General features: G+C 38.7%; 4 protein-coding genes across 4 annotated transcripts; 2 read left to right on the plus strand and 2 right to left on the minus strand.

Annotated features, from left to right (window-relative positions):
- Window positions 1-32: 32 nt before the first annotated feature.
- Window positions 33-3,127, minus strand: cfap45 (cilia and flagella associated protein 45; the record flags this gene model as incomplete). The annotated part of the gene is made up of 12 exons (XM_079245922.1): window positions 33-102; window positions 227-451; window positions 545-738; window positions 816-929; window positions 1,036-1,182; window positions 1,348-1,477; window positions 1,667-1,845; window positions 1,941-2,105; window positions 2,189-2,333; window positions 2,528-2,634; window positions 2,890-3,000; window positions 3,116-3,127. 12 exons carry the CDS (start codon window positions 3,125-3,127, stop codon window positions 33-35), a joined length of 1,599 nt encoding a protein of 532 aa, XP_079102048.1.
- Window positions 3,128-5,618: 2,491 nt separating this feature from the next.
- On the plus strand, window positions 5,619-9,639 carry slc37a4a (solute carrier family 37 member 4a; the record flags this gene model as incomplete). The annotated part of the gene is made up of 8 exons (XM_079246345.1): window positions 5,619-5,766; window positions 5,940-6,172; window positions 7,002-7,245; window positions 7,626-7,788; window positions 7,863-7,944; window positions 9,001-9,114; window positions 9,210-9,348; window positions 9,473-9,639. 8 exons carry the CDS (start codon window positions 5,619-5,621, stop codon window positions 9,637-9,639), a joined length of 1,290 nt encoding a protein of 429 aa, XP_079102471.1.
- A 576-nt stretch (window positions 9,640-10,215) lies between these two features.
- trappc4 (trafficking protein particle complex subunit 4) lies at window positions 10,216-11,890 on the minus strand (the record flags this gene model as incomplete). The annotated part of the gene is made up of 5 exons (XM_079246154.1): window positions 10,216-10,388; window positions 10,484-10,610; window positions 11,043-11,146; window positions 11,244-11,418; window positions 11,716-11,890. 5 exons carry the CDS (start codon window positions 11,888-11,890, stop codon window positions 10,310-10,312), a joined length of 660 nt encoding a protein of 219 aa, XP_079102280.1. The 3' UTR covers window positions 10,216-10,309.
- A 280-nt stretch (window positions 11,891-12,170) lies between these two features.
- On the plus strand, window positions 12,171-15,578 carry rps25 (ribosomal protein S25). Its single transcript, XM_079246817.1, has 5 exons — window positions 12,171-12,231; window positions 13,155-13,244; window positions 13,328-13,511; window positions 15,322-15,420; window positions 15,508-15,578. The coding sequence occupies exons 1-4, from the start codon at window positions 12,229-12,231 to the stop codon at window positions 15,414-15,416; spliced, it is 372 nt and encodes a 123-aa protein (XP_079102943.1). The 5' UTR covers window positions 12,171-12,228; the 3' UTR covers window positions 15,417-15,420; window positions 15,508-15,578.
- The last annotated feature ends 1,599 nt before the right edge of the window (window positions 15,579-17,177 follow it).

Below are 17,177 nucleotides of genomic sequence, written 5' to 3' on the forward strand. Positions count from 1 at the left end.
AATGACAGCTGATCCAGTCAGATCACAGTATTTCAATCCAGAAGTGTCTTCAGGGCATTTCGCTCCACTTCAACACAATATTTTTCTGAGATCCCAGTAGCCCTGCGAACAAGTAGAGTTTAAATTAATATACATACAGCAGAGCTGGAAACTCCATTTACTTTGTAAGAGAAAACTAATGAGAAAATGCTTCTTCTGGATTGTATGTCAGCTTCTTTGTACTTACTTGAGTTCTTTGAGCTTCTTCTCTTTTATTTTGTGTAGGCGTGCATTTCGCTGCCGGGCCTCGTCCTTCAGCCGATCCGCCTCCTGGAAGAGTTCTCTGCGCTTGACTACAGCTGAGAGCTCGCGCTCCTTGATCTGCTGGCGGATGGCCTGCGCGTGGAACTGTGCTTTCTGACGCTGCTTCTCCTCCTGCTCCTTCTGCTTGGTCATGGCTTCCTGCTGAGCCCTGTGGAGAGAGACAGGAGTGATGAAGGAAAAAGTGAGAAGTGTAAAAGGATACTTTGTGAAATCTAAACCACAATAATTTAAATGTTCTTACTTCAGAACCCTGTCAAACATTGCTTTCTCCCGGCCAACCTCGATGGACTGGCAGTGCTCCTTGTTTTTAACCTGTTCCAAACGAGCCGCCTTCAGCATCGCTTCCTCGCGCGCCTTCTTTTCAGCCATCTCTTTCTCCTTCAGCCTCCATTCCCTCTCTGCTATTTCTTGGTTCCTCCGAGCACGTATCTCATCCTTCCAGATCCAAGAACAAGATGATGCTACATTTAAATGATCAAACAAGGTCTAAATGTGCACCATGTGTCACTGACCTGCTCTGCCTGGTAGTCCTTTTCTCTTTCTTGCTGGGCCCTCAGCCGAGCAATCTCCAGCTCCTTTTCCTTTTTGATTCGTGTTTGCTCTTCCTCATATTCTGCCTCCCGCTCCTGCAGTTTTTAAAATTGCCAATATAAAACCGAACAGACGGAATAAAAGAATTATATCTATATGAAACACTGATTAGCATTCTATAAAATACTTTGATTTTCTCACCAATTTCTTTTTCATGTATTCCATCGCTTTCAGGTCAGCCAGCTTCTCCTGTTCAATCCTCTTCTCCTTGGCCTGCATAGTCTCAGCATTGATGCGCATAATTTCTTCTTGCAGAAGCTGTTGCTCCATCCGTTTCTTCTCCAGATGCTGAAGGAAGACAAGTTTTCAGAGTTTAAACTGACTCAAGTACCAGTTTGCTAAACATGCCTGCATACTGAGTCTCCCTGAACATGTGTGTAATGGCATGCTTGTGTGCTCTCTCTCTCTCTCTCTCTGTCTCTCTCTCTCTGCATTTCCTCCTTGTATCTGCACCTTGAGATCTTCCAGGATCATTCTCTCCTGCTTCTCACGAATCTGATTTTTCTCCATCTCTTTTATCTCATCCTCGATTAGTTTCTCCTCTTGACGCTGCTGGATCTGGTTGTAAATTTCCTGCATTCCCCTTAAATAAAAACACAGACACAAGTGATGACTGTTTATCTTCATTATCAGCAGCCTAATGATAAATATGAAAAGATTTTAAGACAAATGTCTTATATGTACTCTCTCTACTTTTGAGACATTGTGCTATCAGGTTAACACAAACACATTGCAAGAGGAACCATTTGTAGTTTGTATGCACTCCTTTCACCTGATTCTCTGCTCTCTGCGCAGCTTGTCAATCTTCTCAATAGTCTCCAAAGCCTTGCAACGTTCCACCTCCATCAAGGTGTCCAGACGCTTCTCCTCCTCAGTCAATTCCTCTTGGATCTGTTTCTTCTCCTGGATTTGTTCATCCCGAATAGCTTGACACTGAGCCCCAAGAATCATCTGAAAAGAACGCACATTCACAGAATTATTGATGATCGCTTGAAAGACAGAACTTTCCTTTTTTGTTTGTCCAAATGGCTTCATGTGCATTATACCCGGTTCAGCCTTTTGACCTCATCCTCTTGCTCCATCCTTAAAGCATCGGCCCGTTCCACCAGGTGCTGTGCACGGTCTTGGGCCTCTTGGTCAGTCAGTACATGGTTGTTGTTGCGGTAGAGGTCTGCCTCCATAATTTGACGCTTTCTTTCCTCTGCAGCTTTCTAAATGTTTAAAAACAAGAGAAAACTTTTCGGATTTATTTGCATGTGCAAAGAATTATATTTATTGAAGTAATGTTTTCTACCTTTGTCTCCTCTTTCTCTTTCTCAGAAGCCTGTTTTAAGACCTGTCTGTTCTCCCTGTTGGGCCACTGGGCTGTTGAAACAATCGGCTCAAACTCAGCTGATTTAAGGATGATTGACTCTTTTAAGGGATCTTTTCGTGGTATCCTGGCCGAATGAAATCAGAGTTTCAGCACATTATAACTGTGTTGTAAACACCTTTACAACATCAAAGCTTTTTTTTCTAATTTGTAGAACAATCAGCAGCTCTTTTGCATGTTGAATACACTACACATCTCATTAAATTACTAGCAATCGCAATATGCATTTTGAACTAAAGAAATTAACCTGTTTTTTCCTACCTGAGGTTGCGGATGCAGTCTTTGCTGATTATTTGAATGAACTTTCCTTCATCATTCTTCTTGGACCAGCCTGCGGTCAATGGAGCAGAGTTCTTCTGTATTTCTGACTGTGAAAATAAGTGGATTGCTTAAAACAGCTAAATCACCTTCATTATTTGTGATCCATCCTCCTCTACCTCTATTTTTCTATATATTTTGGAATGCTATTTAAATGTAAATAAAACAGTTCATTTTTCTTTGTGTTAGAAAATATGCCTTTATTTCCAGATACTTTTGTGTTCATCTTTGTCATTACCGTTTGTTTTGATTTATATTTAGACTAACATGCAATTGGTTGGACAACAAATTGTACCAAAACTGACCGGTTTTGGCCCCCCAAACAAGTTTTCTTCTACCCGAGACATGGGGGCCAAGGTGCGGTACCTCCCCTGGTGAGATCTGGTACTGGAAGACGCAGAGCTTGAGCCACGTTTCTGCTGAGAAAAAAAACAAACAAACATTAATTTGCGAACAAATAAAAGTTATTAGAGGTATTTACAATGGACGAGTAAACCCGAAAACACATTTAACGAGGAGCAGCAAACTTACCATTGTCCCCATTTATTGTTGCCAAAAAAAAAAAAATGTAAAAGAAAACTAATCTAGCTAGGCTTTTATCATTTGTTGACTGATAGTAAAGATTAGGTGCAAGCTAAGGCTTTGTATTATTTTCTTTTATGAACGTCGCCTTTTTAGGTGTACATTTTAAATTCGTCTATTTAGGTGTTTGTTGTTGGTTGTCATGGAAACGGAGGTTGAGCGTAAAAAGAGGCGCAGGCTCACAGATCTGATGTTTCTGCTTGTGAGGGAGAGGATCTACGTGTCACCTTTCTCAGCAAGCATTTGGAAAACCAGTATGATGTTAATACCCCACAAAAGTGGCAACGCATATTCAACTTAGGGCACCTTATTTTGATCGCATATTACTTAGTTGTCCGCTAATGCTAGTGCGTGAGCTACCTCAGCTAGCAGGGACTGAATGCGTGATTAAGACGCTAAATTGAGTTAACAGGAAATATTGCAATGTAATTATAGACTACGCGAAATAACAAACAACACACAAAGCAATAAGTATTTGGCCTCTCAATGATTGAAAATATTTATTCTGAAATGGTGTAGGAGTAGGTACAGATTGACAAATTGTCACAGAAAAGCTCTAATAGTCATGGTTGTGCTTGTTATTTAGGCATTGGCCCAACCTGACATCACCATGAGCGACATTTCCCTTATTCCCTTGCTGTGTTGCTGACAGCTGTCTCTATGGCTGCTTGTAACCTGAGGAAGATGGACGACCATAAATGCTCGTTATGTGCACAATGGCGTGGATACAAATGGCTACTATAGTGCACTATGATGTCTATGAGTGCACTGATCTGAGCTAGATCAGCTATTTTTACTGTACACACTTCCTCTGCCACGGCGGGGTTGATTTTGTCTCTTTGCTGGCATAACTCAGTGTAACAGGGGGTTATCCAAATCACTGCCTGGATCCAGGACTTTTCTATAGGGACATAGGGATACATTAGAGTTTTTAATTAACTAAAAAAAATTTAAAAAAAAAACAAAAAACCACCACAATCATTGGAGGGAAAAAAACCAAACAAATACAAAACATACATATTTAAGAGTGCGTCTCGTTTAGTAATTTCACTTTAAAACATACGCAAGAAAATAGAGGCTAAAAGACGGATACATTAATTCGTTTAAGAAATGGTTATTGTGGTATTGGATAAAATTAAGAGTATCATAATTAACAGCTCTCTAAATTAATTAATTTTGTGGCGGGTGGATGTCGCCCCCTGCTGGCCATTAGAAGGAAACACTTGTGACGCATTGATTAAACTTGTTCATTGTTTTTTACACAGATATTCGTAATACATAAATAATTAATTACTTATTCTAAAATAAAATTAATTTTATAAAGACTTATTTGCTACTATTATGGTACTATTGCATGTTTTGTGTTTTTAGATCCAGTCATTGCTGTTTGGCAAGTGGGCGGGGCCAGCGGCTCCACGTGATGCGGAAACTTCACGTTCTCCAGTCAGCATCAAAAAGAACAGTTCTTTTTATGTGGAATACTCTATTATGAATTGATGAATTATTAGATAGATGGATTATTATGAATATATGCAAAGTTGTTTTATGCCTATAATGTCACTCAAATCCTACCTTTATAAAATCATTAGCTTTTTTTTCCTAGTTTGTTTTTATATGGATAGCATTTTTTCCACATTGCCTATATTAAGGTATGAATGGTTGTCAGGATGTAATATTATTTCAGTTTGATATTGTTTTGATATTGATTTTTTCAATGATTTTCTTTTGATGATGATGATGATGATGACAATGATTTTTTTTTTTTTTTTAATTTTTTTTTTTTTTGGTGTGCGGTGTTGTTTTTATACCTTATCTGGTTCAATTGCCCTTAAATCAAATGGAATTATGTACATGTTTTTACTCAATAGCATATCTCTTTTAAATCTGCTGTATTTGTGTTTGTTAGATCTTTCCTGATGTGGATTACCAGTTCACACACACCCTTAATGGCACAGGATCCTCCCCACTATTCTGTGGTAACTACTGGACTGCTTAGTAAATCATTTAACGCATCAATCTGAGGATTCCTTCAATCCACTTATGAGCAAAAGACATTTAAAAAAAAAAACAAAAAAAAAAACCCTCCAATAGCTCAGTCATTGTAAATGAATAAATAAAAATGGGGGCTTTTTGCTAAAAAAAACAAAACAAAACCCTACAATAACCTCAGTTGTATCTCAGACTGATGCTTTCCTGTCCCAACCTCTATCTGGCTGTGTTGCAGCATATGGCAACAACCAATGTGATCAGCTTCAGAGCAGACAAGTTGACCATTAACTTACACACTGATTGCAAACACTACCTCACTTTTAAGCAGCTGTTTCTGCACAGCAGATCCTGAAGCAAAGTTCACTGTCACAGGCAGTGCGGATCTGTCAGAAGGCAGGAGCTTGCTTCCCTCTCTGGAATCTCTTTGTCATTCTACGCTTTTGTAAGGACTTTAACTGCAGTCATGGCTTCTGCAAGTTATGGATACTACAGAAGCACTATATTTCTGGCCATGTTTGTTGGGTACACGCTGTATTACTTTAACAGAAAGACTTTCTCCTTCGTGATGCCCTCATTAATGCAGGAAATTAAGCTGGACAAGGATGACCTGGGTATGAGACACTTTTTGCAGTAATTTAATGTTTACTTTATGCATTCTGTGCTTATACATATGTTGTCTATGTCTTCTTTGAAAACTCTTAAATATGACTTATTTGGGACTCTACTAATCTTGAAACTAGTTTAATCTGATGTGTGCTCTTCTCTGCCATGCTCTTCTCTTCAGGCATGATCACCAGTAGTCAGTCTTTGGCCTATGCTATCAGTAAGTTCATCAGCGGCGTGCTTTCGGACACAATCAGCGCCCGCTGGCTTTTCTCCATTGGCTTGTTCATGGTGGGAGGCATTAATGTGGTCTTTTCATGGTCCTCCACTGTCGCTGTCTTCTCTGCCCTGTGGTTTTTTAATGGCCTGGGCCAAGGCTTTGGCTGGCCCCCCTGTGGCAGAGTGCTGCGCAAGGTATTTTCCTTACACCTCCATAAATCTGTGGATATATATAAAGTTAAAAATGCTTATTTTTCTTTTTTCCATGAATGACAAACGTGTACTGGAACTTGTTATAAATTAGGGAAAATACAGGAATTGGGTTTGATGACAGGCAGAAACATGGTTCAGAAACATTTGAAAAATAATAAACATGTTAATGGCATGTTTCAACAGAAACATTGACAACCAATTAAATTAGTTGCGAAGAAAATGCACTACAAATTCATTGAACTGTCACCAAATAGCCTACGATGTACAAACATCTAACCAATTAAACTACAAAACATCTGCAGCTAAAGAGTAAATCTGAAGTTCTGTTTTCATAAAGTACATTGTCAGTGAAGCAGCAAGTCTAAAAGTATTTAATATGCATTTCTGACAACTACTGACTTTGCTTAGTTCTGATTATTCATCTGTTTTTCAATGTACTGTTAACGTTTGTGAAATCAAATTAAATGTAAACTACTTTGTCTAAGAGGGAAATTTCAATGTTGTGGTAGATTTGTGGAGTTTTTTTGTTTTGTTTTTTTCAAATCTAATAAAGGCGATTTTAATCACCTTATCTTTGAATATCAAGATGCCTGTGAATTTAACCACAATTTTAGTAAATTTTGACATGATATGTTTTGTATTTTTGATTAAAAAGATAAGTAACAAGTAACTATCCAAATTAGGAATGCAGCATCTGTCCCTGTTATATACCAATCAGTTCTAAACAGTGCATTGATACACTCCATTCATCCTTTCTGCAAGCTAAAGACAAGATGTTGAGTTTACTGTTCCTCTTTCTCTCTGTTTTCAGTGGTTTGAGCCATCTCAGTTTGGGACATGGTGGGCCATTCTCTCCTGTAGCATGAATCTGGCTGGAAGCTTGGGCCCCATCATTGCCACAGTGTTGTCCGAGAGTTACAGTTGGAGGACGATATTATCCGTCTCTGGAATGATCTGCATAGTCGTCTCCTTTGTTTGCCTGCTGGTAATCAAGAATGAGCCAAAGGATGTGGGGCTACCCAATATAGAGACAGCAACCAAGAAGAGCAAAGGAGGTGAGACTCTCTGAGCAAATGTTCACGAACACTTAGGAGTGAATTTCAGCTGCTTCTTCACTCAGACAGATTGCTGTTTCAACAGAGGCATTTCTTAGATAACAAAAAAGTGAAGATTGTGGAAGATGTGTGTGTTGTCATGCAACATGCACCTCTAGTGCTGTGACTAAAGGTCATGACTGGGTGGACTCTGTACTCGATTTACTCCTAGCATAGCATGAAACTTGTTTTCATGGTGTAACTAAAAAAAAACAAAAACAGGCTGAGATGAATACAGCATGTGAGACAAAGAGATATATATGTAATGCACCACATTGATGAGAGTTTAATATTACAAAAGTAGCAAACAACAGATGATTACCTGTGTGTTTCTTATTCAGGATCATCCAGCGGTGAAAGTACCCTTCAAGAGTTCTTGCTGTCACCTTACCTGTGGCTGCTGTCTTTGTCCTATCTGGTGGTGTTTGGGGTGAAGACGGTCTGTACGGACTGGGGACAGCTTTTCCTCATTCAGGACAAGGGCCAGTCAACCCTCATGGGTATGTAAGGGAGCTAAAGACAGATCTGCAGGGTTTGTAGAAATAAACAGGAATAACTGTGTTTCCCTTCATAGGTAGCTCATACATGAGTGCCCTGGAGGTTGGAGGTCTGTTGGGTAGTCTTGCAGCAGGTTACTTCTCTGACAAGGCTGTAGCTAAAGTAAGTTTTTTTTCTTATGAAGAAACAGAACTGTTTTAAAGTTTGGAACCTGTCTAATTTTTTTTGTTTATGCATAAATATGTAATAAAACATGATCTGGTTTTCATCCTAGTCCACAGAGGAACTCAAGAGAACCTAATAAAACAAACTAGGCCACATACTTATAGACTGTCATTTATTTATTTATTGAGCTTTTTTTTGCTACATATCTGAAAGTTTAAAAACTATGAGATTTGCAGCTAACGTGGCAACAAATGAGTCCGTTTTTTTTAGAATTCTGGTCGGAGTGGGTGTTCTTCGCACTTTGCACAAACAAAATTTATGAAGTGCCTGATAGTTATTATGTTTTAAAAATGAAGAAAAAAAATACAGGTCTGCATGTTTTGTTTTTTTTTTTATAAGTTTGACTCTTCAAATCCAAAGCCAGACAGCATGCATATGTCTTCTGTTGAAAGATTTAAACCATGGAGCAGCTCCTCTGAATTATTCCAACAGATGTCATTTTTCTGTTGAAAGACATATCTCCATTTAAAACACTGGGGAAATTAATCCTGATATTTTTCCAGGTGTTTGATGAATAGCTAAAATGAGATGTTTGCTCAAAATAGGTGGAACATATAGTGAAAGCAAGACCAAATTTTGCGCCGATGATTTGGCTGCAGCCTGAGAGCCACAGGCTGGGAGAGCAGCAGGTAGTGAGACATGGGACAGCCTGGGTCAGGCTAAGCTAGATGAATGCGAGATGATCAGCAAGCACTGCATTTCTAAAATTGTAGGCCGTGTCAGATAAGCTTATTAAATTTACTAAGGAGAAAAGGTGCTGTCTCGCTTCTCAAACCATGTGAAGCTAGTAGTCTTTTTCATGCCAAGAGCTAAAATATGCAAATCTGATTTTTTTAAATAAATTCTTTTGTTTGGCTTTAAAACCTTTGAAACAGGCCTTAATATATATATACATATATATATGTATATATATATTAATTTTATGTTTTTTTTAAATCAAATCCTACTTTTATTTAGCAAAACTGCCATCTCATCATGTTTTATTCTGTGCAGCAAGGGATGAAAGTCTATGGCAACCCGCGACATTTTATTCTGATCTGCATGATGGCTGGAATGTTTGTGTCCATGTACCTCTTCAGAGTCACAGTCACACCTGACAGCCCGAAGGTAACGCTGACATGCTAATAAATCTGACTCAACCTGAAGATTTGAATGCAGCACAGGACATATCACACTTGGTCATTTCTGATCTGAACATCCAGGTGTGGATTCTCAGCTTGGGTGTTGCTTTTGGATTCTCCTCCTATGGACCGATAGCCTTGTTTGGAGTTATAGCCAATGAGAGTGCACCATCTAACTACTGTGGAACATCGCACGCTATCGTTGCTCTTATGGCCAACAGTAAGTTTACTGGTTTTCATTCCTCTTACAAGTTTATCAGTAGTAAAAGCTGTTCCCATTTAAGTGAACAAAATAGTGTTTTGCAAACGATAGTTTTACAATCCTACCTTGTGTTTTTCTTTAGTTGGTGGATTCCTTTCCGGATTACCATTCAGCACCATTGCCAAGCACCACGGCTGGGAAATGGCCTTCTGGATAGCAGAGATCATCTGTTTGGTCACCACTGTTGGATTCTTTCTGTTGCGCAACATCAGAACCAAGATGGGACATGTGTCCAAGAAGGCAGACTAACTCCATCCCACCTAAACTTCAGTGTCCAGAGGAAAGCTTAACACTCTGAGGCATCACTGCATTTTCATATTTTCATAGTAGATTTTTTTTATACCATAGTATTTCCACTGTCACTCTCACAGGACAATAACACAAATAAACCTCAGAAGTTAGACATGTTTTATCTTTTTCCTCTTTTCTTCATAAGGTTGTTGTGCCAGTAACTCAACAAGGGAATGTTACGGACTGAATATTATTTCTGACTATGGCCAAAAGACCCAGCTAAAGCAGGGTTTCTCAAAAAGATGCAGAAAAACCTCTCCACTACGGCACAAAGCTAGAGCCTGTGAATCTGCTTCTTGTGAATGAAAGTATAAAACTTAGACAATCTTTTCTGGAAGTGTGGTCTTTGTTAAGACACAGTCGAAGGCTTGATTAAGTTATCCTGCTATATTCGTCATTTAAACTCAATGTCCAAGTGTCCAGTTTAAATCATTTAACATTTAGTACTCATACATTGAAGAAAGCAAATGTGATGTAGGACATTTTCGTACTGTTTGGAATTTATTCTGTCAAGTATGTACAAAATATGCTGTATTTACAAAGCCTTAGTTAGCAACAAAGAAAAGGAAAGAAGTAAAATACAGAAAAAAAGCACTTTTTTTTTTTGTTTCCAGTCTCAACGTGTGGTCTAAGAGCCAGCTCCAAAGTTTCCGGCTTTCTCTGCGACCTCCAGCGCACTTTTCAGATTCTGATCAAACAGCTCACACCTGAAAATCACAGGTGGGATGCATCAGATGCAGACGTAATCGTTCATTGTAGAATACTAAGCAGAAAGCAAGATAAACTCAACCCTTTCCATTACCTGATTGGCATTTCCAGGGAGTAGAATGGGTTCTTGAGAGCAAAATCCGAATAGATCTCATAAATCTTCCTTAATAGCGCATCAATGCCAGACTGCCGAGGGTCTGCCAGCACAATAAACTTTATCCCTGAAAGAACAGAGATCGACGAGCAATTAGAAACAAAATGACACAGTTTTCAGAAGAAGAGTACTGACAAGGCATATTTTTAATAGGCTGATACAACATTATCAGCACTCTCAAGGGAAATAAGTAGCAGTGATCATTTTGTTATACTGCTGCTGGAAGATGTACAGTCCTGGCATTTAGGTTCAATTTATCTTTGAAGACTAAACCTACCCCTCCCCATGACAAGGGTCAGCCTCTACACAGTACAGAACATTTACCAGTATCTTTTAATGAACCTTATTCATTTTTGTTCTTAAATTGCACTTAAAGAAACTAGTATGAAAACCCTCAAGCTTTCTAAATAATCTCCCCACAAACTACTTTGTTATTCTTATATCATGCAAACACCCAGTGTTTGGATTCAATGTGTTGGTCCATCTATGCAGCACTGACCCGTGAGAGTCTGAAAGCAGTGCAGTTTGAAGACATCAGTTTCCAGCATCTCAATCCCTGAGCTGCCAACTTCAGGAGACAGCTGTGAACCTATGGCAAATAACCTATGGAATAAAGGGATGACAATTAGAGATACCACATCACATTCAGGTTGGGACTTGCACATAGTCTCACTGCACCATTATTTAATGGCAGACTTACGAGTGAAACATGGATGCTAGCATGAGCTTCTCGTTGGAGCTCAGGCGAGCCCGTCCGAAACGGATGGAAACTGGATAATTTGCTGGATCTTTTAAATATTCAAGGATGTCCTTTCCGTCTGCTGTGTTTTTTCCGATCACATCGACTCCATTGATAGATAGTACCGCGTGCCCCACTGAGAGAAAACAAGGTAATGTCTTCAGTTTCAAAAGATTAATTTAAATCGCTACTTTAATTCAGGAAATAGGTTTGGTAAAAACATTTCTCAAATTGGACTACTTTAAAAGCAAATGAAGCAAAAGCGGACAGCGGGGCTGCAGAAGAGAAACAATAAAGCCCACAACAAGCTTACCAAATGACTACAATATTGCTTTTGCACATATTATCTACATAATTTCACCATTTAGTACACTAGCAATCGAGTCATTCAGCTAGCCTATGTAGCTAACTATCGATATGCTCTAAATGTTACCTTTAATTCCGTCTCGCTGCCCAAACGATACGACGACTTTTTCGTCATGATGCTTTAACACCAAGTCTAATGGATAGCTGAAGGTCTTCTCGACTTCACTTCTCGGAACATAATTGTCATACTGGTAAATTAAACCTCCGGCTTTATTCACAACATACACACTGAATATCACCATCTTTGCAACGTCTTCCCCAGCTGACAGAACAGTCACATGACCTCAACGTGTTTCTATGGTTTCAAGTCCTGCTACTAGTCGCGATGTGATCTTTAATAAGTTTAATATCTACTTAGTTTTGCACTAAATAATTTCTAAACCACCAACGAATATACATTAGTTTGGCAAGCTGATATTAATGGACAGAAAGAAAGACAAACTACAAAATTGTAAAAAAAAAAAAAAACCAAAAACCTCAAATACCCAGAATTCCCTTTGTAACTTCCGCATAAACGGGTTGTCTAAGGGGCTTTTGCACGGGTGTACTTCCTTTCGCTCCGACATCTTGAAGAGGAAACATGGTGAGGACTTACTTTACACGTTTTGTATAACAAAATATTGTTTTCCCCGCATATAAATTAGTTTGTCAGACATTCCAGTCATCCGGAGTGTCTGTGGATGGAAATGTGTTTTTCCTACTCTGGTAAACAAGTGTTAAGAAACCAAGCAAATACATTTGACGCGGTTAGCAGCTTTCTCGCTGGCTAGGTAGCAAGTGTGCTAATTCCTCCATGCTTCCAGCTACATTGTGCTCATAAATCTGAAGCTAAAAGTAGTTGTCATAACTGATTGCGCTTGAATTAAACCTGCAAATGTTCATATAATGATACTTAACGATAAGGAAAAATAAAGAAAAGTATTTTATCACGATTATTTAGTACTGACGAGGATTCTGTGACAAGATCAGGCCTTACAATGCCGGTCTAGATTATGTGATCCATCACATTTTTGGAGCTTGCTGGTCTTTCATTTATTGCCCGTGTATTTGTCTTTCATGTTGCATTCAACTTTTATGCCTTATTTAAAATAGGATACGAGCATTGGTGTCTGTGTGGAATTTATTAATCACAGTATGACATATGAGTCATTTTGTGTTGAAAACTGATTATTGACCATTCATTGGTGAGAAGGTAAATAATACATAAAGGATTATGTTGAATGTTTATCATTAAAAAATGTGTGTACATATCAAATTTGTGTTGCACGATATGTAATAATGTGAAAGGCTAATTGCGTATGATCAGATGTATTGCCAGTCTGATCTTTACTTTAAGAACTCGTTTTCTGAAAAAGTAGTGTTTATATTTACTTTTTTTTTTTTTTTTTAAATCTCTAATAGCATCCTGTTCCTTGTGTGTTATATTATTCTTCCAAGCCCCACATGCAGCTCCAGGTGAGTTTTAGTAACCTGGAATGGTTATAATTTAATGTCCTCTTTTTCCAGCCTCCTAAGCAGGACAAGAAGAAGGACACTGGGAAGTCCAAGAAGGACAAGGACCCAGTCAACAAGTCTGGAGGCAAAGCCAAGAAGAAGGTATGAAGTGGTTAATCATGATCTAAAACTGAGCCCTTACATTAACGATTATTGTCTCATAAATATTGTCTTATTTTGAGCAGAAGTGGTCCAAGGGAAAAGTGAGGGATAAACTCAACAACCTGGTCCTATTCGACAAGGCAACCTACGACAAGTTGTACAAAGAAGTTCCCAACTACAAACTCATCACCCCTGCTGTTGTGTCAGAAAGGCTGAAGATCCGTGGCTCTCTGGCCAGAAATGCCCTCCAGGAACTGCTTGCCAAAGGTGAGCCGTGCATTTTTCAGTTCAAAGCCTTCAGTGGGTAAAAAGCAAAACTGTTCCATTGCAAGTTTTGGTCTTGTAGACTGCCTGATGACCAAAACAATGGTTGTCATGGTTCACACGTACGTTTACCTCTGCTCTGTTCCTCCTCTCCCACTTGCCTTCTGTTAAAATGAATATCTGCAAAGTGCAAACACTAAGCAAAACAATATCTCGAATATTCCAATATTTTGGAACACGCTGTAGGAAGTAACATGAAAAAATATTTTGTTACTTACCTGAGAAGAAAGGCTATCTCAGTCCAGTTGTAGTCCATTTAGCTCTCGCAGTGCTCTCCATCTTGGAAATACAAGGCCCATGTTAACCTGGGTTATGTCTTTTTCTTTATTGCCCAACCTTATTGTCAACAACCTTTATTCTCTGGTAATAATGTCAGATCCTGCTTGCTTTCAGATGAATGTTTCTTTCCACTCTCTGCCACTTTGGTTGGAAAATATGCACATGCATTTCTTACTGGCTGTAGCCTTAAATGGGGAGAGATGGCTCAGAAAAGAAGCTGAAGGCAACAGTCCACAATAATGTACATGAATGCGTTGCTGTACCAGCTGATAAACCCAGAGAGACAGTCTGAGATGTCGCGTAATACTCCAGATGAAATTACGCCCACAGTTTTTAACATGTCCATTTTGTAATAACTTCTATCAAAAAAGTAAAATTTCCACGTATTGTTTCTTTAATGCGTCATATTAAAACACACAGGGCAGCATCCACATGCATTGCATTTGTACGGTGGCAACTGTCTCAATTGTTTACTTTGCAAAGCAGAATAATAGTTTTGGGTTTTCAAAGAAATATGTATTGTCCTGAAAAATATGGTTTTCTCTAAATGAGACCAGGAGACAGGCTTCTTCAGTGTTTGCTCATTCATAAGATGAGATGTTTTGCATTTAGAAGAAAAGTGTTTAGGGTTCTGGATATAGTTTTACAAAATGGCAACAACAAGATCACTTAGAAAATATTGCAATGCAACATTAAGCGAAGATGCCCCTGAGTCATCAACATCACTCATTGGCTGTGTTTAATGTCCGTAAATGTTCATACGCTTGTATCCTGCCCAGAGTGCTTCTACAGTAGTTCATCACTTGTTTCACAATGACACTGATATGCATGGGTAATCTGCAGCGTGACTACTTTGAACAACATTTGAGATCATTTAGCCTCTCTTCGAAATTATTCAAAAGCGAAATAATAGATCAAAGCAAGACGTACGATAGCAAATGCTATTTAAAAGCTTATAAAATGAAGTATGTTCTTCCTTTCCATCACATCAGCAACAGCTTATCTAATGGCGGTGCTGACTGTGTTTGAAAACAGCTGCCAGCTGGAATAAAAGTGTCATTCTTCAAAATGAATCATCTAACCCTTTATTTTTTTGTCGGCTTTATGTGTGAATGTTTACAGCTTTGGCATGTGTTTTACTGTTAAAGGGTAAAATAACTTTAAGCAAAAACGTGGTTTCTTTGAACTGCTATAAAAATCTGACAAGAGTAACGATTACGATTTCTGGTGTAGAAATTAATTTAATTTTTGGCATCATTTCAAAGCTGTGTTGGTCTGTTTTGGATGTTGTGGCTACATTAGCTGCATAACCCAAATACATCCTGAGTTAGCACCGTCTGTCTCACTGCTTTGGAACTCTGGCAACGTTTTGTTGCCTTGTCATTCAGACAGACTGAATGATGAATATATTGATGCTGATGTGTGTAAGTGAAAATGTGTAGCCTGAGGACTGTCCTTGTTTTTTTTCTTCCAGGCATGATCAAGCTGGTGTCCAAACACAGAGCACAGCTGATTTACACACGTAACACCAAGGGTGGCGATGAGGAGGCAGCAGCTGAGAAAGCATGATCAGGTACAACTTTTAGACTCCTTTCTCCTGCATTTCACGAAATACGGTTGTCAGGACTTCTCTGACCAGCATTTCTTTTTCTCATTTCAGGTTCTCCTGGTGGGTTTTCTGTGAGCTGTTTGTAATGAAAGGTGTAATAAAAATGTAAAGACAAAACACGAGCTTGGTTTTTATTTATCAGTTGTGTGTCGTAAACCACTGTCTTCTGACCAGGTTAATTAGATATACAAGCAAATTTATTACTTCCTCACTTAGAAAAGATGACAAACCTGGTGGCTGTTAACACACTTCTTGCTATCCTTTGTTTTTCATGCACTCCACATAGTCTTAATTTTTCAACTATAACTGTTTCCTTTCTTATGAAAAGCGTTATAATGATTAAACAAAGTCATTTGTCACAGATCTACAACAGAATCTTTTGCTGGCAAGTGCATCAGAAGGTTGGGATGAGTCGACAGAACAAACACTTTAAGAGCCATCGGTTTTTTAGAAGAAGTACTTTAGGTTGCACCTGATTGTGACAAATGCAGCACCTAATATGTTCTGTACTAGTTTTCTCAGACACTGAAAAATTTAGGGGATGGAACTCAAAAGTTGTTTTTATTTAGAAGTGATAAATTCAGCATTGCAATATTTCAAGATGTTAAAAGGGTGTACTTAAAAATACAGTAATGAACTGCTCCAAGATGCATTTACAGCTCATGTAATAGATTCTAATGCAATGATGCTTGTATTCAGTTCACTATGTAGTATTACCATGCCATGCATTTAGAACCTGGACCATCTAGGCCTGAAACTCGTGCTTTCATGGCTAGATGGATTGCTTCTTCCTTACTATGAATGATTAATAATTTGTCCTCTCTTTGTCTTTAAAAAGCTGCCGGCAATGAAAGGTTATGAGATATTGATAAGAATGGCTTGAAATAAAGAAGCTATCTTCAAAGTAAAATATTTCTTCTGGGTACCAGCTCCTAAGGAGTTTTGTGATGGATGCTGGTAGCCATCCCTTTGTCACTGCAGCACCTCCTCAAGCACCAAAAACAGCAAAACAAACTGCAGGGTTCACGTTGCTGATGGATGTTATGCACATCCTCTGAGAAAACAAACAGGACGGTGTGTTTGTCTTTACTCTGATTCTCCACCAGTGGCTCTTAAACGCCCCAACTGAAGGTTTACTTCTCAATTCAGTAAGCATGTCTGGCTAAAAAATAAAAATGATCATAAGAGAAGATTCTAAAAGTGTTTGACAATATAGTCCATATTTGGCTTTTCCAAATCTAATAAAACTAACAGAAGTGCTTTGATGTTTCATTGCTTGTTCTGTACAAATGAACGTGACAGCTTTGTGAATTTCTATGTTTGCTTATTTATGAATGCGTCACAACTTTACCGTTTTCTGTCATCTCCATTGGATGAAGGTGGGTGGGGCTTTGACGAGACTCGCACCACCAGACACAAAACCAATCTGCACCAAAATGTGATGTCAAAATTATGTTGTGCTCCTATGTTGTCACTGCAGCGCACGGACACATTCAACCTGATGTATCTTGTTTTGCAGCTTGCAGTGTTCAACAAAACATGTGCAATGTCCAAGCAGGAAAAGCAAAAGTGTAGCAATGAATGAAAACAAGGGCTCCTGGTTTTGCACATACATGACAACATGTCCACCTTTGAACATTGAACCACATGTAATGTCACCAGTAACATCTGAGATTTTCCTGCAGTGGGAAGTCTGAACGTGTGCAGTGAAACAAGCTGCA

The sequence above is a fragment of the Telmatherina bonti genome, assembly GCF_933228915.1.
Source record: "Telmatherina bonti genome assembly, chromosome: 9".
Taxonomy (NCBI): domain Eukaryota; kingdom Metazoa; phylum Chordata; class Actinopteri; order Atheriniformes; family Telmatherinidae; genus Telmatherina; species Telmatherina bonti.